This window comes from Phoenix dactylifera, unplaced genomic scaffold (assembly GCF_009389715.1).
Source record: "Phoenix dactylifera cultivar Barhee BC4 unplaced genomic scaffold, palm_55x_up_171113_PBpolish2nd_filt_p 000971F, whole genome shotgun sequence".
Taxonomy (NCBI): Eukaryota; Viridiplantae; Streptophyta; class Magnoliopsida; order Arecales; family Arecaceae; genus Phoenix; species Phoenix dactylifera.
Window position 1 is genome coordinate 134,766 of NW_024068328.1, and position 26,762 is coordinate 161,527.

The 26,762-nt window shown below is 41.3% G+C and overlaps 1 protein-coding gene and 1 long non-coding RNA gene across 2 annotated transcripts; both read left to right on the top strand.

Annotated features, from left to right (window-relative positions):
- Positions 1-406: 406 nt before the first annotated feature.
- On the top strand, positions 407-26,762 carry LOC120107701 (peptidyl-prolyl cis-trans isomerase PASTICCINO1-like). Its single transcript, XM_039121093.1, has 3 exons — positions 407-531; positions 26,249-26,397; positions 26,624-26,762. Exons 1-3 carry the CDS (start codon positions 483-485, stop codon positions 26,732-26,734), a joined length of 309 nt encoding a protein of 102 aa, XP_038977021.1. The 5' UTR covers positions 407-482; the 3' UTR covers positions 26,735-26,762.
- On the top strand, positions 1,747-3,549 carry LOC120107702. Its single transcript, XR_005509378.1, has 3 exons — positions 1,747-1,892; positions 2,325-2,819; positions 3,424-3,549. It is a non-coding gene; the product is annotated as an uncharacterized LOC120107702 (long non-coding RNA).

The window sequence follows — 26,762 nt, forward strand, 5'->3', positions numbered from 1 at the left end:
GGGAATAATGGATGATCTGAGGAAGGAGAGATTGGCAAAGAAGCGGCTGAATTTGGAAGGGGAAGAAGATATCACGGAGAAGAAGAAGAAGAAGAAGTCTGGTGAGTTGGCTGGCCAGGAAGGGAGACCAGAAGAACCCATTCGAAAGAAGAGAAAACTTGAGAAGGTGGTGATGTTTTTGATATATGTATTTTTTATTTCAGTAGTAAAAATTTCTGGGTTTTATTTGTTGTTGACCTACTTTTCCATTTTGTTCCACAGGAGAGGAGGGCTAATCTGGAGCAAATTCATGCTGAATCTCAGAGACTGTTGCGCGGTATATGCAATCTTTTCCATTTAGGTATCTGCATGTGTAACTTACATGCTTTTGTCATCTTTTTTGTTACTTATAAATATTCTTTGGCGGTTGATCTTTTTGGTGTCATCATTTTCAAAAGATTTTTCTTCTAATATTTTATATTTAAGACTACCAGGTGAGAGACATGCTTGGTGATGGCCGACTTATAAAGCGCCGCATTGTTGATGGACGAGGTTGTAACTTCGCAACATGATTCTTATATCACTACCAGAAAATAAGCGTATAGTGACGGAAAACTAGTAACGGCCCGTTATCAGTCACTATTTGTGACGGATTAGTGACAGATAGAAATTTGGTCACCGTGGTGTGAACTTAGTGACAGATTATTGACAGACCGGTCACAAAATACGCGGATAGCGTGGGCGCTAAAACTTAGTGACCACCGTAGTGACGGAATATCTGTCACAAAACTGATAACCAAAATTGCAATGAGACAGTGACAAATTCAGCCGTCACAAAAATCGTAACTTAAGTGTTTATAAATTTTTAAAAGATTATTTTTGGCAGTAACAGATTATTGACAGAAATTTCCGTCACCAAATTTCATTTGTAATTCCAAAAATATTAAAAATATTATTTTTGAGTAATTATAATTAAAAAAAAGTAAAAAGAGGGAAACCTAAAATGAAACTAAGTGTCAGCCCCCCGCCCAAATTACCCTCCCTTGCCCAAATAACCCTCCTCTTCCCCCTAAACCCTAAACCCTGCAGTCGGCCCCCCACCCCCCATCCCTAACCGCTGCGGCTGCCCCCCCCCCCCCCCCCCCCCCCCGGCGATCCCTAACCTCTCCTCCTCCTCCCTAACCCAAATCCAACAAATCCGTAACCGGAAGACCGTCCACGCACCGCTCTACCTTCCAACCTTCTCGCTCTCTCGCTGGGAGCCATCGCGACATTCTCGTGGGCGTCCTTCCGGTTCCGCACCGGCTGATGAAACTCCTTTATAAGAGCCCGGAGGTTAAGGTTGTGGCGATGGATTGGATTCTGAGGCACCATGGTGTTGGGCTTGGATCGATTCTATTGCTTCTCTTCTCTAAATGCTCTTCGTGGTTAGTCTTTTTCGAAGCTTTCTATCTATATATCTTCTATCGAAATTCATTCAAGAAACTTCAATTTTCAGATAGAAGGAAACGATCAGCAAAAAGAGTTGATCTTGTTCTGAAAATATTGTTATATTTTTTATAACATAAATAAATGTCCTTTTAATATTTTGCATTATTCTCTTATCGACTTTGATTGCTGGCTATCATCAGAAAAAAAGAAAAAAAACATTGATTAATGATTGCTAGCTCTACCAATTGCTTGCGCTGTCTGGATTTTGCTATAGCAGTTCTCATTTGATGTAATTGTAATATTTTGTGCCATTTTAATATCTAGATTCCATTTCTACTTAAAATCTCTTTTGATATTTTGATGTAATATTTTGTGCCAGTTCTTATTCTGTTCATTCTTTTGATACTATACGTGAAATTTGGCGATTGCCTTCTTTTGTGGCACGCTGGTCCAGAATCAATAGCTCACCAAATTTGTTAAAGGTATGAGATGGTCTGTTATGGCATAAATAATAAAATAGTAAACTAGACTAGAATTTTCCATGTTCTTCTTGAAGTTCTTTTTTTTCCTGGTACTGATGTTCTTCTAGGAGTTTGATGAGAATTTCTTTCACAACCTCTTTTTACATTGTGGAGGCATATACGATTTTGGTTATTTTGGACAGAGATTCTGTTTCTACATATGTAGGCTGTGTTAAGATGATCTTTCTGATCAAGTTTCTTTAGATGAATTGGTCCTTTTTGTTTTCTTTCATTTGCCGTTTAATTGAGTGAATTTCTGCGCTTCTCTACCTGTGGTACCACTCTATGATTGTTTATTATTTGAGTCTGCATGAATATAACTTTTGGAATTCTAGCTCCATGTATTGACCTTCATGTTGTTATGATTGACTGATTTCCATCTAATGCATACAGGAACAGCTGGAGATTTAATGTAGTTTCTTCTCCAAGAACTAGTGCCAATAATGTTGGCTCTAAATATCAGGATTACTTGAAATTATTTGAGGTTCCTTTCACTCTGAAGGGTTCTAGTCGTTCTTTTTGTGGTTTCTAGTTTGAACATCAAGATTATGGGGGCCATCTGTTGTGTGGCTGCTCTAAGGAAGAAACCTTTGTTTTCCTATTACAAGATGAGCGGCAGTCATTCTGCTCATAAGAATGCTGGATGCTCCTCTAGATGGAGCTTTCTACGTGGCAACCGAACTCATACAATGGATGTTTTCGACAACCATTCTGAGTTTTCTCATCACAACAGTGGGAATATGGACTCAGAATTTAAGCATCGCATAGAAACAGATCATGAAGGTCTTCTAGCTGGGAAGACATCGGTAGCAGCTTCTCAGGCACTCAGACAACTGAAGTCTCCTGATTAATTGAGCATTGGTTGTAGCTCCAAAGTGGCTGCTGAAGGTAAAATATTTGGATTGTGTTCTATATTTAGGGAAAACATTCTTGTGCTAAGAAGCTTTTATCTACAGAATTTTCTAATAGTTACATAATGTTTTACAATATGAAGAAATGCTGTTATATATAAAATTTTTACTCCAATTTAACAAAATAGCAGAGCGGCCCTTACCTTTAACTCATGAAAGAATTTACAAATCAGTAGATTCCAGAACTTAGAAGTGATTTTCACTGACGCAAGCTGTGGCATATAGTATGGATTTCTTCTAATCCATACAGCTCATGTCTAGAAAGAGACTGCACGAGTTCCACTTATAAATGTCAAATTATTTCCAGTCAGTTCTTCAGGCTCGTCAAACTATGACATGATCCTCTTTATATGGTAAATACTATCATAATCTATCGTACCTAGGAAATTTTGAAAAGTATAGCTGGATAACTAATCATGTTTAATACTCTTCTTAACTTGTTTCTGTAGAATAATAAAGTTTCTGCTGCAATTTTAGTGGATAAATGTTTCATGTTAATGCAATCAATGCTGCATAGAGGGTATAATTTTTCATGCATTCTTTGCATAATTCCTCATCTAATATTCTTATTCTTGTAACAGATGGATCCATCAGAAGAAATTTACCCTTCAATGTGAGCTGGAATAAAATGGAGACATTTATTAGATATTCCTATTCATTCTTTGCTGTTAATTTCCATGATTGATGCTCAATTAAGTTTGCTTTGATTTTAACATTACATTCTTTTAACCTAGCATAGGAAAGAGACTCCAGTAGATCACAAGTAATTACATTCTACTCTCTGATAACAGAGTTCCACCTGTCAAATCTTTAAATGAGGACAGCTCTCTTGAAGGAAGGTAGTCTTTTGTTCTTCCAGGCACTGACTTATCCAATGATGGATCCCAGATTCCCAGGTTGGGTCTTTTGATGTTTGGCCTTCAGTTGATATCTCTGAATTGATGTCCTCTTCCCAAGGAGAGACATGGTCATTTGGAAGCGGACACTCAAGTTACTGCACCAACAAACTTGCAAATTCAAGCACTCTGCTTTCATCAACGTCCCTTTATTCTGATTCACAAATATGCAGAGTATGCTCAAAGGTATTGAATGATAGATAGATCTTTGTGGAGTAGCCAGAAACTGGTTCTGAACAAAGAGATATTTGTAGTGGCTATTCTGGTCTGTGGGCATGTCTTCCATGCAAACTGTTTGGAAATTATGACGCATGCGACTGAAGTTTGAACCATCTTGTCCCATCTGCATGAATGGCGAGAAATTTGTATTGAAACTAGTGGAGAGAACTAATTGGAAGGTAAGAAGCAGGATTTCGAGGAGCCAAGTTGTCAGCATTATTGTTGATTGTGATTCTAGTTCTGCTGATTATGCTTCATTATGATTGCTTTTATCTTAGATGATAGGTCTTTGTATTTCTAAGAGGAATGAAATCTCTGTTGATCTCTATGATATACTTTTGATTTTGATTTTGATGGATTTAGAACATGTTGATGCCTATTTTGAATGACATGTTAAATGACTTTTGCGTAATGTTGAATGTCTTTGCTATTAATGATATTATTATTATTATTATTATGAGCCAATCAATGTACCAAATGTAACAGGTTATTGGAATGTAATCAGTGACCAAATTTGGTTACTGAATTGTTTATCAAGTATTGTGACGAGCAGCCAGAAACTTAGTGACAAGATTTTGGTTACTAAAAATTGATTTTGCTCAGTGAGTTGACAAATTGGTGATGGTAACCTTGTCACTAGGTCAGTGACGGGATTAATGACAAATTTAGTAACAAAAGTTGTGACCATGTTTGTGACGACTAAATTTGTCACTGAAGGTTGTCACAGATCAGTAACTAAATTTGTGACCGAATTCTGTGACAAAATCAGTGACCAAGTTACCTCGTCACTACCTTAGTGATTGGTTAGTGATGGGAAATACATAATTTTTTAAATTTTTAATGTTTGGATTTGTAACGGCTTAGTGACGGCGGTTCTGTTACGGAGTTTAGTGACGGGAATCGCCGTTGTCACTAAAAATTTAGTGACGCGTGTTTTTGTAACCAATTCAGTGACGGGAGCTCCGGTCACAAATTCCGTATTAGTAACCGGAAACACGATATAGTGACAGGTGATAAGTGCTAAATAATGCATAAATTAATATCTTATTCATAGCACTTATCATTATTTTAATTCACATATTTTGTAAATCCAACTAAAAAAATTGTGTTACCTTCATCATTGCATTTTAATAATTTATTAAAGGTAATTCGAGTTTTACTTATTTATTTACTGATTAAGCTTAATGTGTGCAGGTCGAGTCGAACTAATTGGGATGATATCTGAACCCAAACCACACGCACCTCCTGCATCTAAGGATCGAGCTTCCATCCTAGTAGTCCAACGTCTATTATATATCTCTTCTCTTCCACAATTCAGCTCAATGCAAGTCTCCTTCGCGTTGGTAGCAGTACTCATATCCACGTCACTCTTCCCTCCCATGTCCAAAGAATGGAACAAATTTTTCTCATCCACGTTAGATCCCAGCCGACCACACCCATTCACATTTCCCAGCCATTTACACATCATCCCATACGGCCGTCCACATCCAAGGAACAGAACCAGCGTCCAAGCCAATCTTGTCCGCTTCCAAAGCCCTTCCAAGTCATTCTTTCCCCCTGTTTCAGAATGGAGCCACATGATCCTCCGTGTGATCATCTCCCTCCGCGTCCGAATATCTCATGGCCAGCTCGGATCAACTTCATCTTCAGCCATGATTCCCTCTTTCCTAGATTTCCTCCAAGCAACCGAGAACACCATCCCATCAACATATCTTCCCTAGCCGAATCTCCCAGCATCATCTTATCTTCATCTTCCGAATCTGCTCATTCCCTCTTCCGTGATCTCAGCAATAAGCATCAGCCCATTCTTCCGGATTACTTCGCACCTTTTATCCACGGAAGAGTTCTTCTTCTCCGAAAATCAGGCATCCGTTCCCAGCCATCCGTGTTTGTTCCCAACGGCGTCATCACCTTCTTCTTGTTCTGGACTCTTTCCATTCACAAACAAAATCCCAAAATCCCCTGTTTCCGCGTGAGAACCAGCAACCGCTAGTTCCCAAGCGGATCCTCTTCTTCCTCCTGTTCGGAACCAAGACCCAGCTGAATCCAAACTTCCTCCCAAACCAACCAATCTTTATCCCAACTAGATTCCCAAGCTTCACGGATTAGAACCGGATCCTAGCTTCTTCCGCATCCTGTGCCATATCCAGCCTCACGTCATGTTGATCCGGTCTTCATCTCGCTCGTCAAGCATCCCAACGTCCAAATGCATCCTCCACTGCTTCAAAACTATCATCCTTATCTTCTCAGCTCCTCCCAACGTCTTTCCCATGATATTCTCCTCCGTGAGCATCGTCAACGTAGCATCCCCTGCTCCACGTCCGCAGCTTCATCCTCCCGAGCTTCATGGCATCCAAACACACTACCTTGCTCTGTTTCGAAACCAAAGTATGATAAGCTCTATTCGCATCCCCTGCATCCCAGATCCCATAATCTTCTTCCGGATTCGTTTCATCCATATCCCGCTGCCAGCCAGGATAGCTCCCGTATCCCATGAACTGCAACCAACCTCCCGTGTGCATCCAAGGATCCTTTGTTCTCAGCCGTATCCCTCTACCAAACTTAGGATCCGATCTTACCTCCCAGCTCATGGATTCGTCTCCTCTTCCGGCTTGATCCCAGCTCCTCCAGCCAAGATCCCAACATCCAAGTTCATCCTCTGCATCTAGTTCGCATCTTTCTTAACTTCCGGATCATTTCACGTCCACAGATCCATCGTTCCCAAGCTTCCTTTCTTCCGGATTGAGTCCATCGACACGAGATAAACTCCAAATCCTTATCCAAACAGCATCCCATCCGAGATTCTCCTGAGCTTCATGGATCACGGATCATCACCTTCTTCTGCATCCTCCCACGACCGGATATTCCGCAACTCATCTCTATCCCATGAACAGCCTTGCATTCGCTCCCAAACCGCCCCACATATCTTCCGCGTTCAAGGATCAAGAGAGATCTGCTCTTATCCCATAGCTGTTCATCCTTATCTGCACTCGGAACAGGGGAGGAGAGAGGGCTGGTGAAGGCTATAAAAGGAGGAGGAGACGGATCCCATGGCATCTTTTCTCGGGTGGAAGTCCCACAGGAAACAGAGGAGGGAGAGAATACTTTGGGTCTTTTTGGGAATGACTTCCCAAAAGAAAAAAAATAAGAAAATGATCAAGAGGAAGATGAAGCCGACGGGCGAAAAGAGGGAGAACCCAGTCGTGATGAAGACCATCTACATCGCTGCTGCTATCGCCCACGACTCCATGGAAGGCTGATCTCCTCTCCAGGGCTAGATGCAGCCCTAACAAAGAGACACGGATTTTATATTTTATTTTATATTCTTGGGGTTGTATGAACTTATTGTTTTTAATGGATATCTTCTTTTGAATCATATTTAATTTCTGTGATTTTAAGTATGATGTTCGTACAACTGCTCTTCATGATCACTAGGTAAATATAAGATAGTACATGCTTAGGGAAGATGCGATGTGCTGCCACCTTAAATTAGGGTAGACATTTCATGCCAACTGAAGATGGATTATGCCTAAATTACTTTTGTGAATTTCTATTCGAATGCTTATTAGGCTTGTAGCCAATTTGCATGTTAATCCAAGAATGAAATAAATTATAAATAACCCTTGTTCCGATGTTAGTGGTGAATTCCTTGCCGTAGGTTCCCTCAAACTGATATCATTTTAATTGCATTTTCTTTATTAAATTTCTTAGTTTAATTTTCTTCACAAACTCTTCCTTTTAAATATTTTTTATTTTTAAAAATAACTGTACCCCAATCCCTGTGGATCGATATCCGTAATCACTATCCTACTAGATACGTGCTATTGCGTGATCTTTAAAGTTGACTATCAATTTTTGGCGCCGTTGCCGGGGATTGCTAGCATAGTTGTTTTTCTTTTCATAAAAAAAAACTTTCAAAAAAAAAATAAATATTTAAAATAAAATTAAAATATTTTTTTATTTTATTTTTGTTACTTTCCTTATCTCCTTCTTCTCTCTTACTAATTTTTGATTTTGGTATTATTTAATCAGGAATCGAAGAAGACATCTGGGACGATAAAAAAGAAAATTGCTGGAAGAGGAATGTTGTAGAGGTTTGCCTAAAAAAATTAAAAAAAATTTGCTGGGAAAATTTCCTTTGGTAACCTCTAAACCTTTCTTATTTAAATTGATTCCCAGTTTGCCTGAAATTTTGTGGTGATTGTTTAATTTTAATTTCAGCGAAAGTGTGAATGCATGGTTGATACACATACACCAATTAATCCGCACATAATAAGGGCAATCACCCCAACAAGATAAGAACTGGATTTCATCACCAGATTCTTGCCCAAATTAGGTGAATCAATTCTCACATAGTTACCACTTTAATTAAAATCAATTAGACGTTGGCCCCTAGGGACATTCGAGCTCAGTAGGACGAAGATCACCGAAAGTTGCACCAATTTCGCTATGTGGCTCAGTTGATGTCTAGGCAAGCTTTGTCCCTTTAAGGGAGACAGTTCATCTGTTCGAGGCAAGTGGTTTTTAAGTGGGACCTTTGCAACGCATCGTGACCCCCCCACTTACCTGGGAGCTTACCTGGTCAACTCAGTTCATTAGATCGGATTGGAGGCTTAGGTGCCCTCTTCAAACCAGTTAGGAGCTGTCTAGTGATTTTAGGGACATACTAGGATTTTATATGTTTTTCTTTTTAATGCATGCTTGATTGTACTTAACTGATCAGAAGAGTATTAGTGTATGCTAGGGTGTCGTTCCAGATCTCCTGAATTAGTACCTTTCGATTCTAAAATAGAGCGTTCTATTAGGGCCCTTCGAGCTGAAATCCGCACCTATAGAACCATAGGATCTGCTCCACTTATAGAGATGGCTGAAGAACAACCCAAACTCCTAAAGGAGTACTTCACTCCTTCCATTTATACCTCTCCATCTTGTATTCGACTACCTGATACCACCGCTGCTGCACATTTTGAAATTAAGTCTAGTGTCATCCAAATGCTTCCCTCTTTTTATGGACTTAATAATGAAGACCCATACAAACATTTAGATGAGTTCCTTGAGATCTGCACTACTGTCAAAATTCAGAACTTCACTGATGATGCTCTGAAACTCAGGCTGTTTCCTTTTTCCCTTAAGGATAGAGCTAAACAATGGCTCCATTCATTAGAAGCCAATTCCATTCTCTCATGGGCTCAAATGCAACATGAATATTTTCCCATAGGAAGAACAAACCAATTTCGGCGTGCTATCACGAGCTTCTCCCAATCTGACGGGGAAGAATTTCATGAAACTTGGGAAAAATTTAGAGACTTACTCCGAAAATGCCCGCATCATCAAATACCCAAATGGCAATTAGTGCAATGTTTCTATGACGGATTGACTGAACGAAACCGTCAGATGATCGATGCCGCATGCGGGGGTACTTTCATGCTTAAAAGCGACCATGAGGCATGGCAATTATTTGAAAACCTTAATAAAAATTCTCTCCACCATGCTTCCTCTGCTCGTCAAGCACCCCCGAGTTCTCAAAGAAAAGGAACCATATATGAAGTTAGCCAGTCCATAGGTTTATCTGACAAAGTAGATGCACTATCCCGCAAGTTGGACCAACTAATGTCTAGAGAACAACTTCCAAATTTTTCCCAAGCACAAGTCTGTGCTATTTGTTCTAGCCCGTCTCACCCTATTCATGAATGCCCTTCGGCAGCTCAATTCCCTGAATTTATGCAAGAACAAGTCAACGCTGCTCAAACACAGTCCCGACCGGGTAATGATCTATATTCCACTACTTATAACCCGGGATGGCGCAACCATCCAAACTTCTCTTGGAAGCAGCAGACTCCCAATACTTCCCAACCTTATTCCCAAAACTTTCAACCATTCCAGAATATTAATCCCTACCGTCCTTCGACTCAATTTCAACACACTCCTCCTCCACCCCATAGAAACACAGCCTTTGAGGAGAAAGTGTTGACCTCCCTTCAAGGTTTGGAAACCATTACACAATTGGTGCACTCTCACACGCAATCTATCACCAAGCTAGAATCCCAAATGGGGCAACTAGCTAATGCACTGAACAAGCGAGAGGAAGGAAAGCTTCCAAGCCAACCAGTGAGTAATCCTAGGGGACAATACATGGCTCAAGAAAATCAACTAAATACAATTCATCATGAACAAGCCAATGCTTTGACTACCCTAAGGAGTGGACGTATAGTAGACAATAGGATTGGGGAGGATAAGAATAAGGAAGGTAAAGAAGAGGATAGAAATGTGTCAAATGAAAATCTAAAACCTTCTTCTTCTTCTTCAGCTAGTTCACCTTCTGCCAAAACTCACATTCCAAAGGCCCCATTTCCTGAAGCACTTAATGCACCCACTCCCTTTGGCAAGAAAGGAACTTCACTAGAGGAGATGATGGAAATTTTCAAACAAGTAAAAATTAACCTTCCGCTTCTTGATGCTATTCGACAAGTTCCCTCCTATGCCAAATTTCTCAAAGATCTTTGTACCCAAAAACGAAAATCTAGGACACATGTGCCTAAAAAGGTCTTCCTAACTGAACAAGTGAGCTCCATCCTCCAACACAACACCCCTCCGAAATTCAAAGATTCTGGTGCTCCCACCATCTCCTGTGTCTTAGGAAGTAATTTCATTGATCGAGCACTCTTAGATCTAGGGGCAAGTGTCAACCTTTTACCTTACTCAGTTTATGAGAAACTTGGGTTAGGTGAGTTAAAACCAACCTCGGTATCCCTTCAATTGGCTGATCGATCTGTAAAAACACCACGTGGGATAATTGAAGATGTTCTTGTCAAGGTAGACAAATTCTATTTTTCAGTAGATTTTATCGTCCTTGATATGGAACATGAGCCTAATCCTAAGAAACAAATCCCCGTGATCCTTGGACGCCCCTTTTTAGCTACAGCCAATGCGAGTATAAATTGTAGAACTAGGGTGACGAATATATCCTTTGGGAATATGAAGGTCAAGTTAAATATATTTCGTGCCTCTGATCAACCTGCAAAGAAAGTTGAGTGCTTCCTAATAGACAAAATGGACGATCTTGTAGAAGAACCCTTCCCTATATTTTGGCAGATAACCCTCTGAAAACATACTTGGCCCATTTTGACTTTGATATAGACAAGGCCATAGAAGCAGTCAACTTTCTGCCCAACAATCAGTCTTCCACAAATTTTCTTCCTTGGAGAACCCTGCATGAACCCGGTATGATTTGATAAGGATGCACTGCGTCTGGCTGAAGACGTTAAACTTAGCGCTTGTTGGAAGGCAACCCAATTCTCGTAGGTTATTTTTGCATATTTTCTTGTCGTATTTTTTTTGTTATTTTCTTAACAGGATCCCTCATATTACCGATGCAACTACGGTAAATTGTTTCTATCCTCCATATGCATCATATTTTTGTCCAAAATAAAAATAATAAAAAAATAATAAAAAAATAAAAAAATAATAATATAATATTATTAAAAAATGATAAAAAAATAATAATAATTAAAAAAAACATTGAGGACAATGTTTGGTCTAGGTTGGGGGGTATAGGAAATTCGAATTTCCTAAAGAACTTTTTACATTTTCGTATTTTTAAATAAGTTTATCTCAAAAAAAAAAGTGAATTTCAAAAAAAAAAACCTAATTTCTATGCCTTAGTGCTGAAATGATAATCACACAAAGTATATAAAATCTAAAAAGCCCAATGATTAGTCAGGAATAAGTCAATTTGAGTTCTTTTCATTAAAAATTCTTTTAGCGAGTTGTAAGATAATTTTTACTTTGAAATTTCACAACACGTATGGCCTGTACTTCTAAGGGTTAGGTTTAACATGATGTTGTTAAGTCTGGTAGCAACCTTGAGTCCTGATGAATCATACCTATCTAATTCGCTATTAAAAAAAAAAAGAAGCGAATTTAGTCAGGTACATCGAAAAGGGCTACCTATTGTCAAAGGTCAGCGGGCTTGCAATGATGAATCCGAGCATAGGTCCGTAGGGGAGTCTTGATGCCTAACACCTTATGCCATCTGGTGTGGGAGTGTTGACTGAATGCTCGTTAAATGGAGGAATCATTACAAGAGTAAAAGTGCGTAATAAATATAAAATAAAAAAATAATAAAAAAATAAAAAAAAATAAAAAAAAGAGAAAAAGAGAAAATAATATTGACCTTGAAAAAGACGATAGTGTGAAAGCCGTCGTTGTAAAAATTCGAATAAACTGGAATATTACAGATAAAGCCCATGAGGTATTAAAGTAAACATCCACAACTCTCGAAATCCTGCAAGGTAGGATGATTTTGAATCAGTGATTAGGTCTTATCTGACCAATTCTTGGAAACTACTAGTTTTAGCAGTATTTTTGGAGAATCTAAAGCCTTAGCTTGTGTATGGTCCAGACATCACCGGAGCACCCAAGTATAAATTAGCCTTACAACTCTCTAACGGAAACTTAATGACTTCAACTTAAGTTGCATCTTGACCTAGGATTTGGCCTGACTTAGTAATAAAACTTTGTGTATTTTTGAAATTCTTGGCACTTATGCATTTGAAATTAGATTTTATAAAACAATAAATAAACTGGGTAGAGACCGCAGTTTTTGGGTACCTGAGCCGGAAACCCTCACGAGACAAAACTCGTCCACTAGGGCCACCTAGGGGTTTAAAGCCTTATTGCATACGGTAAATGCAATCGCGATTCCTGCGAAAGTGAGTTAGTTTTTTTTATTTTATTTTATTTTGCTTGAGGACTAGCAAAATGTAGGTTGGGGGGTGTGATAAGTGCTAAATAATGCATAAATTAATATCTTATTCATAGCACTTATCATTATTTTAATTCACATATTTTGTAAATCCAATTGAAAAAATTGTGTTACCTTCATCATTGCATTTTAATAAATTATTAAAGGTAATTCGAGTTTTACTTATTTATTTACTGATTAAGCTTAATGTGTGCAGGTCGAGTCGAACTAATTGGGATGATATCTGAACCCAAACCACACGCACCTCCTGCATCTAAGGATCGAGCTTCCATCCTAGTAGTCCAACGTCTATTATATATCTCTTCTCTTCCACAATTCAGCTCAATGCAAGTCTCCTTCGCGTTGGTAGCAGTACTCATATCCACGTCACTCTTCCCTCCCATGTCCAAAGAATGGAACAAATTTTTCTCATCCACGTTAGATCCCAGCCGACCACACCCATTCACATTTCCCAGCCATTTACACATCATCCCATACGGCCGTCCACATCCAAGGAACAGAGCCAGCGTCCAAGCCAATCTTGTCCGCTTCCAAAGCCCTTCCAAGTCATTCTTTTCCCCTATTTCAGAATGGAGCCACATGATCCTCCGTGTGATCATCTCCCTCCGCGTCCGAATATCTCATGGCCAGCTCGGATCAACTTCATCTTCAGCCATGATTCCCTCTTTCCTAGATTTCCTCCAAGCAACTGGGAACACCATCCCATCAACATATCTTCCCCTAGCCGAATCTCCCAGCATCATCTTATCTTCATCTTCCGAATCTGCTCATTCCCTCTTCCGTGATCTCAGCAGTAAGCATCAGCCCATTCTTCCGGATTACTTCGCACCTTTTATCCACGGAAGAGTACTTCTTCTCCGAAAATCAGGCATCCGTTCCCAGCCATCCGTGTTTGTTCCCAACGGCATCATCACCTTCTTCTTGTTCTGGACTCTTTCCATTCACAAACAAAATCCCAAAATCCCCTGTTCCGCGTGAGAACCAGCAACCGCTAGTTCCCAAGCGGATCCTCTTCTTCCTCCCGTTCGGAACCAAGACCCAGCTGAATCCAAACTTCCTCCCAAACCAACCAATCTTTATCCTAACTAGATTCCCAAGCTTCACGGATTAGAACCGGATCCTAGCTTCTTCCGCATCCTGTGCCATATCCAGCCCACGTCATGTTGATCCGGTCTTCATCTCGCTCGTCAAGCATCCCAACGTCCAAATGCATCCTCCACTGCTTCAAAACTATCATCCTTATCTTCTCAGCTCCTCCCAACGTCTTTCCCATGATATTCTCCTCCGTGAGCATCGTCAACGTCGCATCCCCTGCTCCACGTCCGCAGCTTCATCCTCCCGAGCTTCACGGCATCCAAACACACTACCTTGCTCTGTTTCGAAACCAAAGTATGATAAGCTCTATTCGCATCCCCTGCATCCCAGATCCCATAATCTTCTTCCGGATTCGTTTCATCCATATCCCGCTGCCAGCCAGGATAGCTCCCGTATCCCACGAACTGCAACCAACCTCCCGTGTGCATCCAAAGATCCTCTGTTCTCAGCCGCATCCCTCTACCAAACTCAGGATCCGATCTTACCTCCCAGATCATGGATTCGTCTCCTCTTCCGGCTTGATCCCAGCTCCTCCAGCCGAGATCCCAACATCCAAGTTCATCCTCTGCATCTAGTTCGCATCTTTCTTAACTTCCGGATCATTTCACGTCCACAGATCCATCGTTCCAAGCTTCCTTTCTTCCGGATTGAGTCCATCGACACGAGATAAACTCCAAATCCTTATCCAAACAGCATCCCATCCGAGATTCTCCTGAGCTTCATGGATCACGGATCATCACCTTCTTCTGCATCCTCCCACGACCGGATATTCCGCAACTCATCTCTATCCCATGAACAGCCTTGCATTCGCTCCCAAACCGCCCCACATATCTTCCGCGTTCAAGGATCAAGAGAGATCTGCTCTTATCCCATAGCTGTTCATCCTTATCTGCACTCGGAACAGGGGAGGAGAGAGGGCTGGTGAAGGCTATAAAAGGAGGAGGAGACGGATCCCATGGCATCTTTTCTCGGGTGGAAGTCCCACAGGAAACAGAGGAGGGAGAGAATACTTTGGGTCTTTTGGGAATGACTTCCCAAAAGAAAAAAAAATAAGAAAATGATCAAGAGGAAGATGAAGCCGACGGGCGAAAAGAGGGAGAACCCAGTCGTGATGAAGACCATCTACATCACTACTGCTATCGCCCATGACTCCATGAAAGGCTGATCTCCTCTCTAGGGCTGGATGCAGCCCTAACAAAGAGACACAGATTTTATATTTTATTTTATATTCTTGGAGTTGTATGAACTTATTGTTTTTAATGGATATCTTCTTTTGAATCATATTTAATTTCTGTGATTTTAAGTATGATGTTCGTACAACTGCTCTTCATGATCACTAGGTAAAATATAAGATAGTCCATGCTTAGGGAAGATGCGATGTGCTGCCACCTTAGATTAGGGTAGACATTTCATGCCAACTGAAGATGGATTATGCCTAAATTACTTTTGTGAATTTCTATTCGAATGCTTATTAGGCTTGTAGCCAATTTGCATGTTAATCCAAGAACGAAATAAATTATAAATAACCCTTGTTCCGATGTTAGTGGTGAATTCCTTGCCCTAGGTTCCCTCAAACTGATATCATTTTAATTGCATTTTCTTTATTAAATTCCTTTAGTTTAATTTTCTTCACAAATTCTTCCTTTTAAATATTTTTTATTTTTAAAAATAACTGTACCCCAATCCCTGTGGATCGATACCCGAAATCACTATCCTACTAGATACGTGCTATTGCGTGGTCTTTAAAGTTGACTATCAACGGGATTGCCCGTCACTATACGCGTGTTTTCTGATAGTGTATGAGTTTTGCATTATGCAGCTGTAAGATGTTAGTTGCAAACTCCATATCTCTTTACCATGTCTATATATTGAACGTTAGATTGCAAGTTGTCTGAATCATAGACTGGTTATTAGCCCAAAAATGTTATGCTTTCCATGCCCAAACTTGTACAATTGCTTGATGTTAGGATGAACTTGATGACACTACAACTTTATTTCCTGGTACATTATTGTTGATAGGGTCATAGATTTAGCTGCTTCCTAGCAGAGGACTGTGGTTTGAATCCCATTTAAAAGTAGCATATATATTCTTCCCCTTTTTTTTTCAATGACAATAACCCATGCCAATCCACATGCATGAGATTTCAAACCAGTCCTTGAAGTAAACATATCCGTTACTGATGACCTGTCTAAGTAACATAGATTTTAATATGCTCTTCTATGAAATCTATTAGAGGACCATCTAAGTGATTCTTTCTCTTATCTAATGACTTGCATGTTTCTATAGGACTGCTTTTTTGTTGCATTTGCTTCTCTATAGCATGTTCACCTCTAGTTGTGTCATGCCCCGAGCCCGAGGCGCGGCAGACGCCGCACGCCCGCACGGCGGGCCACACAAGCGTGCAAGGCATCGGATCATATCAAAGCAAATACAGATGTTCAAAACTGACATAATTATTTAAATTTATTCAAAAGCAGTCTTACAAAATTTCAAAATAACATTTGCTAACATAATTCAAATATCCAAACTAATCTAACTGAAATGCCAATAACTGATGGAATCATCGGAACATCTAACGCACTCCCCAATCCCGTACGATCAAGCCTCTGGATCTGAAAACAGAGAAAGTAAAATAATGAGCTACACTAGCCCAGTAAGCAACAAAATACCCCAAAGTGGGGTCGGAGCATATCAGGTCAAAATACAGGATAATGACTGGAATAAATCATAAATAACTTCGTTTTACTATTTTCAAAACTTATTATCATTTTTTTTCCAAAACTCTGATATCAGAATCTCAACATAATAGGCTACGGCCACGTAACCCAGTGGCATGGGTTGCACAAGGTGTCAAATCCACTATTTTTATCCACCGATGGCAGCCGGTGTTGCACAAAAGTGCCAAATCCACTATTTTTATCCACCGATGGCAGCCGGTGTTGCACAAAAGTGCCAAATCCACTATATTTACCCACCGATGGCAGCCGGTGTCGAAATCGGTTCCTCACAGATTACAAGTCGACAGGTCCAACGTATAATCCCCATTGGCAGGGCCAGAATAGAACAGATCAGATCATAGCCATGTTGAGAATGCATATATATAAAAACAGATTTCATAAATTGTACAGTCATATTTTACGGATTTTAGAGCATATAACATGATTTTCAAAATTTAACATGTCAGACCCATTTTACTAAATATAAAACATATTTCAAAATTTAATCCAGTAATAATTATTTTACCAAATAATTTAGAAAAAATGCACTTTGAAGCATTAAGTTACTTACCTCTTCTCGCTTAGCCCTTACTTCAGATAGGCAGATCAGGTTCACCTGTTTAAATTTAATTAATTTTTTGTTAATTTCAGAGCTAAGCAGAACTAAAAAAAATAATACTATTGTACATGGCCCAACAGGGCCCAGAGTTGGCCCATAATGGGCACGGCCCGAAAAGGCCCATATCGGACACGGCCCAATGGGCTCGCATAGACCTGGCCCAGTAGGGCCCCCCAAAGTTGGTCTCTAATGGATTATTTATGCAACACAATTCATTGGAGGGACTAATACATAATTATAGGGTACTGTTCTATAATAAAACTTTAGTGGAGGGACCAATCAAATATATTTGGAGAGCCTTATGTAATAATCTTTCTTATAGGGGCCAAACATAAATTACAGAATACCCTTTTGTGAAATAATATACTGTCAAGGGCTTATCTGCAAAATTCCATTTATTGGCCAAATGGGTTCGGATTTCGGGTTCTGGGTTTCAAGTTTCGGGTTTCAGATTTCGGGTCTGAACTGGGTTTTGGATTTCGGATTCTGGATTTCAGGTTTCGAGTTTTGGGTTTCGGGTTTTTGGGTTCGGGTTCCGGGTTCGAGTTCGGGTTCGGGTTCGGATTTCGAGTTCAGGTTCGGGTTCGGAACGGATTTCGGGTTTGGACTGAGTTTCAGATTTGGGCTGGGCCCACAAAAGGGTACGACCCAAATAGGGCCCGAACTAGGCTGAACTGGGCCCACAAAAGATTATGGCCCATCTGGGCCCAAAACTATTGAACTGGGCCCAAGTTGGGCCCACAGTGAACCAGGCCCAAGTTGGCCCAGTTCGGGCCACGATGGGCCTTCATCTTCCCCAAACTCCCCATGGACAGGGGAGATGGATACCAAGAGAAGGAAGAGGGGAGAGGGAGAGGGCTGGCTGGGTGGCCGGAGGCCACCCCTCGGTCGCCGGCCAGCTGGCCGTGGGGGCGGCCGGCGGCCGCTGCGGCGGCTAACGGGGAGGAGAAGCAACCGAGATGATCTCGGTTTGTGGCCCAAACAAAAGAAGAATTTCAAGCTATTTGGCATGGAATAAAGGGCAAGAGAAGGCTTACCGACGGTTGACGGAGGCGGCGGAAGGAAGATCTCGGCCGTGGCTGTTCGATCCGGCGGTCAAGCGGCGGCGGCGGCGCTCGAAACCGAAAGGATGAATCTCGGAACAGGGGATGGCTGTGAGGGGAACCCGGACGGCGCTCAGTCAGGAAGAGGACGCCGGTCACCAAGGAGAGGAGGAGGAGGGAAGGAGGGAAGAGGAGGAGGAGGAGACGGAGGAGAGGGAGGGCTCGGGTGATCTGGGAGGAGGAGGAAAAGAAAGGGCTTTATAGCCCTTTGGTAACGGCTCTCTGCCACGTGAATCGCGGCGGTCGAGCATAGTCTGCGGCCGGATTGGCCGCGGATGGGCTGGAGGGAGGCGCTGCGGACATCCCGCAGTGCCCTCGCCCCGATCGCTCCCGAAGGAGCCGGAGAGGATCGCGTTCGCGATCCTCTGTTCTAGCCCTTCAAAGAAGGAAGACGGGGCTGAAGTCGGCTGGGGCTGCCGACTTCAGCCCGTATCTCACATTCTCTTCCCTTAGAAAAATTTCGTCCTCGAAATTTAACATACCTTAGCTTGCAAAAAGATTCGGATATTATATATATGTATTTTTTTTTCCTTTCATCTTGGTCCTCCAGTTCAATTGTAGCCTCACGTTCTGAATGATTGCTCCACTGGATCATAACATAAGGAATTGCGCGCCTCCTCAATAGTTGTTCCTTTCTATCACCCACAGGTACAGGCTGCTTAATTTGATTAGCAAAGAACTCGAGGGAAAGTATAAGCACTACTACCTACGAAGCTAAATTTAGTGTATCTAGGGATCTGAAATTTTATCCGCTTTTCATGGCAGTTAATGGTAGCAAAGTGTGACGCTAACCAGTCCATACCAAGAATTATGTCAAAGTCATACATATTTATAACTATCAAATCAGCAGGCAAGTCTCTACCTACTATCTGAACCGGACAAGTCTTGCAGACCTGATTACCAATCATCCCACTTCCGGCAGGGGTGTTAACATGAAAGTTATTCCTAGGTTCTTTGGTGTTTAGCATGCTGAATTTTTTTTTTTTTTGAAAACCATGGCTGAACCTGATCGGGTTGCCTACGTACCCCTTCACAAGGGAAATCAAGCCACACGTAGTTCTTTTAAAATTTCAAAAATACAGCGGAAAAATGAATCAAACAATTTAATTCATGCATGCTTACAAGATCAAATCTAGAAATCAGCACATTAAGAACACATAGGATTATGCCGGAATCGTTTAAACAATTATGCTAAAACTTTTATGCATGATTAACAATCAGATCTGAAACTTAAGAACTCTATTTCAATTAATCTCCGAATATCCATCGAATGGATTCTGGTGATATCTCCGTGAGGAGCCCTAAAAGAGGGTAAAACCTCGGAGAATCGGACCTAGACTTTGACACCATAATAAATGATTAATGCTAGATTAATACCTTTTATGATGGATGAAAGTTGTGAATCTAATTCTTGACTTCACAGCCACGCACACGAATGACCTCTACGAGAAGTACACGCGAAGTCCTGAAGGATCCTCTTCCGCAACAGTGCTAGCAGTTGCAGAACACTTGAAAGCTGAAATCTGCCCGTCGGGATTCAATCAACTCTTGATCAATCGTCTTGAAGCAGATGGAGATGAGGTTTGTAAAAAAGTAGAGGACTCAGATCTGATTTTGAATCTTCTAGATATTCACCCTGAAAACCCTATCTAAAATGGAGAAGAAGAGGAAGAGGAGGCGGGTGAGGAAGAAGGCTGCAATGGATGTGTTTTTGGTGCCCATGTTTGACCCCTTTTAATGGCCTCCGAATTTTCATTCAAAATTCGAAATTTATTTTCAAAAAACCTCTTTTAGTTGGCACATGCAAAGGAACAACCCAAATCAGATCTCAACCAAATCTGATTTAAATTCAAATTTTAAACACATGTGCAAGAGGGAAGGAATTTGAAATCCATGCAGTAAGGTAAAACACTTCATAATTTCGAAATCACCTCTTGAAATTCGAATTTAATCCATTCAAAAACTCATACGCCACCTTGGCTGATGGTTTGAGTGATTAAAATCATTTAACACATTGCTTAATGTTTGAATTTAAATTCAAATAACAAACAATGTCGCCATGTGTCAAGCAATGGGTCCATGTGCCATGCAATAATTTTGGTTTATTTAAAATTCATGAAATCCAATTCCATGTCACCACTAATTGCCACATCATCTGAGCCTAATCCTCTTGGGTTGCACCTAATCAAATTTGGTCAAACCCAGATTAAAACAAAGCAATTTGCTTGAACCCAATCTAATCAGGTCAGACCCTGATTGAGCTCAAATTGAATCCAATTCAATTTTTGGCTCATCCAAACTCAATCAAATTGAATTAATTACTTTGTTTGGACCTAATCCAATTAGGTCAATCCCTAATTAAGAACAAATTAATTTAAAATTAATTTGATCAGCTTAAGTCCTTTTTGGTTCTAACCTAATCCAATCAGGTCAAAATCCTGATTGAGCCCAAACTTGAATCCAATTCAATTTGGCTCATCCTTAGCACAATTACTCAATCAAATTGAGTTTATTAGTAATTTAATTACTAATTAATCCTTCAATAATTACTTTAATTATTTTATAAGATAATTTGCCAATCAAATTGACCAAATTATCCCTGAATGATTCTTAATCATTCATCAGCTTTCTTGATCAATCAGCAATCTTCTATGCGTGTGACCTCATAGGTTCGAACCTAAGCCGGTAGAATAGGAACAATTTTCCTACACTAATTGATGTGACCATCTAGCAATGGTACCCAATGTCCGGATAGGCCGAATATATGCAAAGCAAATATTCTAGAACCCTGAACTATGGTTACTGTATAATTCAATCCCTTTGACTCCTAATGCCAGGATGACTTAGAGCTCACTGTCAACCCTATAATTAGTACATCCATTATGTGATTAACTTTAGATATCCCGTGACTCCTCACTGGGATTATCCTGGCCAAGGTTTTGCTAAATTAATCACAAGACATTATCTCCTGTTTTCAGGAGGGGTCAATTCCATCTTGACTCACAACTGACTACGCAAGTACTTGACTGCACCCAGTGACCTTCCGTCACTGAATTAGAAATTCAGGTAGTCCGGTACCAAAGTACAATGAGTTGCTTGCTAGTCACAGGTTGCGGTCTCAGGTCAGAGGGCCAAACTTATACCCATATCCACTCGGAACATCTCTCGACAGTAGAGCGTTCCGGAATTGGTCACGTTCAGTAAAATGTACTCCTACACTTCACCTGTGTGGCATACCAGTATCTCCACACTCCTTGGTTAAGAGGACAACCAACGTATATGTCACACAACGACCTAATCTCGATAATGCTGTCGTCCTAGTAACAACATATCATTTGGTCGCGAACAAGTTTAAGGACTCAAAGATAAATCCTCCTTTATCATAACATAAGTCCTAAGGACTTCATCATATAAGAGTTCATTTGAAGATGAAATGATGAATAATGCCAAATAACACTTTATTAATTTGTCAATTCATTTACAAAATTCAATCATCAGTATGCTGACGATTGACATTTAGGATACAAATCCCAACAGTTAACATATAAATCATACTCTAACGGCATGCAAGGTAGGTCATGTTTTCGCACAAATATCCATGACACAATGAATGTGCAGCACTAGAATCAAACAGTATATAAGCATAAACAGAAGCAACCAGTAGTGTACCTGACACCACAGTATTGGATGCCTGAGCATCCTGCTGAGTCAGTACATAAATACGACCCTGTGTGTGCGGTCTCCCTCCTATCTGCTGCTTAGGAGAATAATGCTGAGCAAACTGAACCGGAGTAGGAGAACCTTGCACTTGCTGGGTCCTTGTAGCTTGAGGCCTCTGATCTGATTGTGATACTTGCCGATTGCGAGGGTACTCTGCTATCTTATGACCCTGTTGGCCACATCTGAAACATGCGCCAGATAATCGTCTATAGAGTTTCTGTCTTATGGACACCACCACATGCTTCACATTTAGACTAGTCTTGTTGAATAGTCTCTCCATAAGATCCCTGCTTTTCTAATTGCCCAGTCCTATTATGAGATTTTGCTGTCCTACTAGAATTCTGTCCACTACGAGTATCATCATCTCTGCTCCACTTTCTTTTTGTATTCTATCTTTTGAATCTTGTGTTTCCTTCCAGACAATTTTCATATTCTTGGCCCTGTCTACCAGGTCATCATAGTTGGTTGAGTGCACTACGGCCAAACCCCGACGTAATTGAGGCTTCAATCCTTCTTCAAATCTCCTCATCCGGGACTCTGCATCTATGACGAGGGTGGGAGCAAACCGAGCTAACCTGTCAAACTCTGTCTCATACTCATCCACGGTCATAGTTCCTTGAGACAGATTTAGAAATTCTCTCTCTAGCTCCCTAAGGTGAAGGGAAATACTTGGAGTAGAAGGCTGTGCGAAACCTCTGCCAGGTAAGTGCCTCTTGCTCGGGTGCCAATGTGCGCTCCACAGACATCCACCAATGATGAGCTCGGTCCCTGAAGCATATAGGTGGCAAATCTGACCTTCTCTTCATCGGTGCACTCCATTGCTCTGAAGGCTTTCTCCATTTCATCTATCCAGGCTTCGGCTTCTTGAGGACTAGTGGTGCCCTTAAAAGCCGAAGGAGCCATTCTCTTGAATTCAGCTATACTCTTTCTTTGCTCCGGAGGATCAATGACTTGCTGGATTGGTTGCTGAGGTTGTTGCCTCTGTTGGCGTACTAACCCAACGACCTCCTCAATCAGTTCGAGCACCCAGGTTTGATTTCCAGCGACAGCTTCTGGGGTCATTGTTGATTGACCCTGGGGCCCTGAGCTTTGTGAAGCCTCGTCCGCTTGGTTAGCAGGGACCCTTCCCCGAGAGCCCCTAACCATCCGATTCAGGCTACGAACACGATGAGGCGGCATTCTAATTCAGTAAAAATATAAATGTCATAAAATCATCCAAACAGAATAATACGAAATATTTAATAAAACAAATGAACATTATCCCCTTATCTGGTTCCTCCCCATCTCTCAACCTTTCTAACGGATCTTAGGAATCCTAAAACTTAGGCTCAATATAATTATTTCAGTTACAATCCCTAGTGATCTTAAACCTAAGCTCTGATACCACCAAATCTGTCACGCCCCGAGCCCAAGGCGCGGCAGATGCCGCACGCCCGCATGGCGGGCCACACAAGCGTGCAAGGCATCGGATCATATCAAAGCAAATACAGATGTTCAAAACTGACATAATTATTTAAATTTATTCAAAAGCAGTCTTACAAAATTTCAAAATAACATTTGCTAACATAATTCAAATGTCCAAACTAATCTAACTGAAATGCCAATAACTGATGGAATCATCGGAACATCTAACGCACTCCCCAATCCCGTGCAATCAAGCCTTTGGATCTGAAAAACAGAGAAAGTAAAATAATGAGCTACACTAGCCCAGTAAGCAACAAAATACCCCAAAGTGGGGTCGGAGCATATCAGGTCAAAATACAGGTAATGACTGGAATAAATCATAAATAACATCGTTTTACTATTTTTAAAACTTATTATCATTTTTTTCCAAAAACTCTGATATCAGAATCTCAACATAATAGGCTACGGCCACGTAACCCAGTGGCATGGGTTGCACAAGGTGCCAAATCCACTATTTTTATCCATCGATGGCAGCCGGTGTTGCACAAAAGTGCCAAATCCACTATTTTTATCCACCGATGGCAGTCGGTGTTGCACAAAAGTGCCAAATCCACTATATTTTTCCACCGATGGCAGCCGGTGTCGAAACCGGTTCCTCACAGATTACAAGTCGACAGGTCCAACGTATTATTCCCCATTGGCGGGGCCAGAACAGAACAGATCAGATCATAGCCATGTTGAGAATGCATATATATAAAAACAGATTTCATAAATTGTACAGTCATATTTCACGAATTTTAGAGCATATAACATGATTTTCAAAATTTAACATGTCAGACCAATTTTACTAAATACAAAATATATTTCAAAATTTAATCCAGTAATAATTATTTTACCAAATAATTTAGAAAAAATGTACTTTGAAGCATTAAGTTACTTACCTCTTCTCGCTTAGCCCTTACTTCAGATAGGCAGATCAGGTTCACCTGTTTAAATTTAATTAATTTTTGTTAATTTCAGAGCTAAGCAGAACTAAAAAAAAATAATACTATTGTACATGGCCCAACAGGGCCCAGAGTTGGCCCATAATGGGCACGGCCCGAAAAGGCCCATATCGGACACGGCCCAATGGGCTCGCATAGACCTGGCCCAGTAGGGCCCCCAAAGTTGGTCTCTAATGGATTATTTATGCAACACAATTCATTGGAGGGACTAATACTTAATTACAGGGTACTATTCTATAATAAAACTTTAGTGGAGGGACCAATCAAATATATTTGGGGAGCCTTATGTAATAATCTTTCTTATAGGGACCAAACATAAATTACAGAATATCCTTTTGTGAAATAATATACTGTCAAGGGCTTATCTGCAAAATTCCATTTATTGGCCAAATGGGTTCGGATTTCGAGTTCTGGGTTTCAAGTTTCGGGTTTCAGATTTCGGGTCTGAACTGGGTTTCGGATTTCGGATTCTGGGTTTCAGGTTTCGAGTTTTGGGTTTCGGGTTTTTGGGTTCGGGTTTCGGGTTCGGGTTCGGGTTCGGGTTTCGAGTTCAGGTTCGGGTTCGGAACGGATTTCGGGTTTGGACTGAGTTTCAGATTTGGGCTGGGCCCACAAAAGGGTACGACCCAAATAGGGCCCGAACTAGGCTGAACTGGGCCCACAAAAGATTATGGCCCATCTGGGGCCCAACACTATTGAACTGGGCCCAAGTTGGGCCCACAGTGAACCAGGCCCAAGTTGGCCCAGTTCGGCCCACGATGGGCCTTCATCTTCCCCAAACTCCCCATGGACAGGGGAGATGGATACCAAGAGAAGGAAGAGGGGAGAGGTGAGAGGGCTGGCTGGGTGGCCGGAGGCCACCCCTCGGTCGACGGCCAGCCGGCCGCGGGGCGGCCGGCGGCCGCTGCGGCGGCTAACGGGGAGGAGAAGCAACCGAGATGATCTCGATTTGTGGCCCAAACAAAAGAAGAATTTCAAGCTATTTGGCATGGAATAAAGGGCAAGAGAAGGCTTACCGGCGGTTGACGGAGGCGGCGGAAGGAAGATCTCGGCCGTGGCTGTTCGATCCGGCGGTCAAGCGGCGGCGGCGGCGCTCGAAACTGAAAGAATGAATCTCGGAACAGGGGATGGCTGCGAGGGGAACCCGGACGGCGCTCAGTCAGGAAGAGGACGCCGGTCACCAAGGAGAGGAGGAGGAGGGAAGGAGGGAAGAGGAGGAGGAGGAGACGGAGGAGAGGGAGGGCTCGGGTGATCTGGGAGGAGGAGGAAAAGAAAGGGCTTTATAGCCCTTTGGTAACGGCTCTCCGCCGCGTGAATCGCGGCGGTTGAGCATAGTCCGCGGCCGGATTGGCCGCGGATGGGCTGGAGGGGAGTCGCTGCGGACATCCCGCAGTGCCCTCGCCCCGATCGCTCCCGAAGGAGCCGGAGAGGATCGCATTCGCGATCCTCTATTCTAGCCCTTCCAAAGAAGGAAGACGGGGCTGAAGTCGGCTGGGGCTGCCGACTTCAGCCCGTATCTCACAAGTTGATACACCAGCATGTGGTTTACAACATCGTTGCCAAAATATCTATTCATTAGTGAAGTTATTAGTGCTTTTAGTTGATCATGGTTATCCTGCAGTTTTGTTTTATCTTTTCCACATCAGATATAGAATTACACAATGTATGTAGCTAATGCTTAATCCATAAGTTATGAGATCCTAGTTCAGATGGCAATTATTTTTCACTTAAATCTAGAATGATGTATATTGATGTTATCATACTGATCAACAATATCATGTTGTAGCATATAGGCATCTTTGGATATGTTTTTACTTTCTTTGGTACTTGTCTAAGTACTTAACTATATTCTTGAAACAATTAGGTGAATTTCCCATGGATTGTCCTCTTCATGATAGCTTACTAAGGGTGCATTACAAGGGAATGCTTCTTAATGAAGAGAAGACAGTGTTTTATGATACAAGAGTGGATAATGATGGCGAGCCTTTGGTATTCAGTTCCGGAGAAGGGCTTGTAAGTATTATATCTATGATCCCTAGCTTTATGAGATAAGCTTAATGTTGCGTTTTCAGGATTCTAGTTTGAGATGCAACTAGATTAGAAAACAGGTTACCGATCTCTTCCCCTCAAAAAATAGCACTATATCTTTAGGTTTTTAGATGCTTTCATTGATGGCTATTCTGTTTATTAGTTCAACTTTGTTTTGCTGTAATGTACTTTCATTTCCAACTGATTTTAGGTGCCCGAGGGATTTGAAATGTGTGTTCGCTTAGTGCTTCCTGAAGAGATCTCGCTTGTTACTTGCCCTCCAGATTATGCATATGATAAGTTTACAAGGTCAATTTTCTAAACCAATTGGCTATCTTGGTTTCTGAACA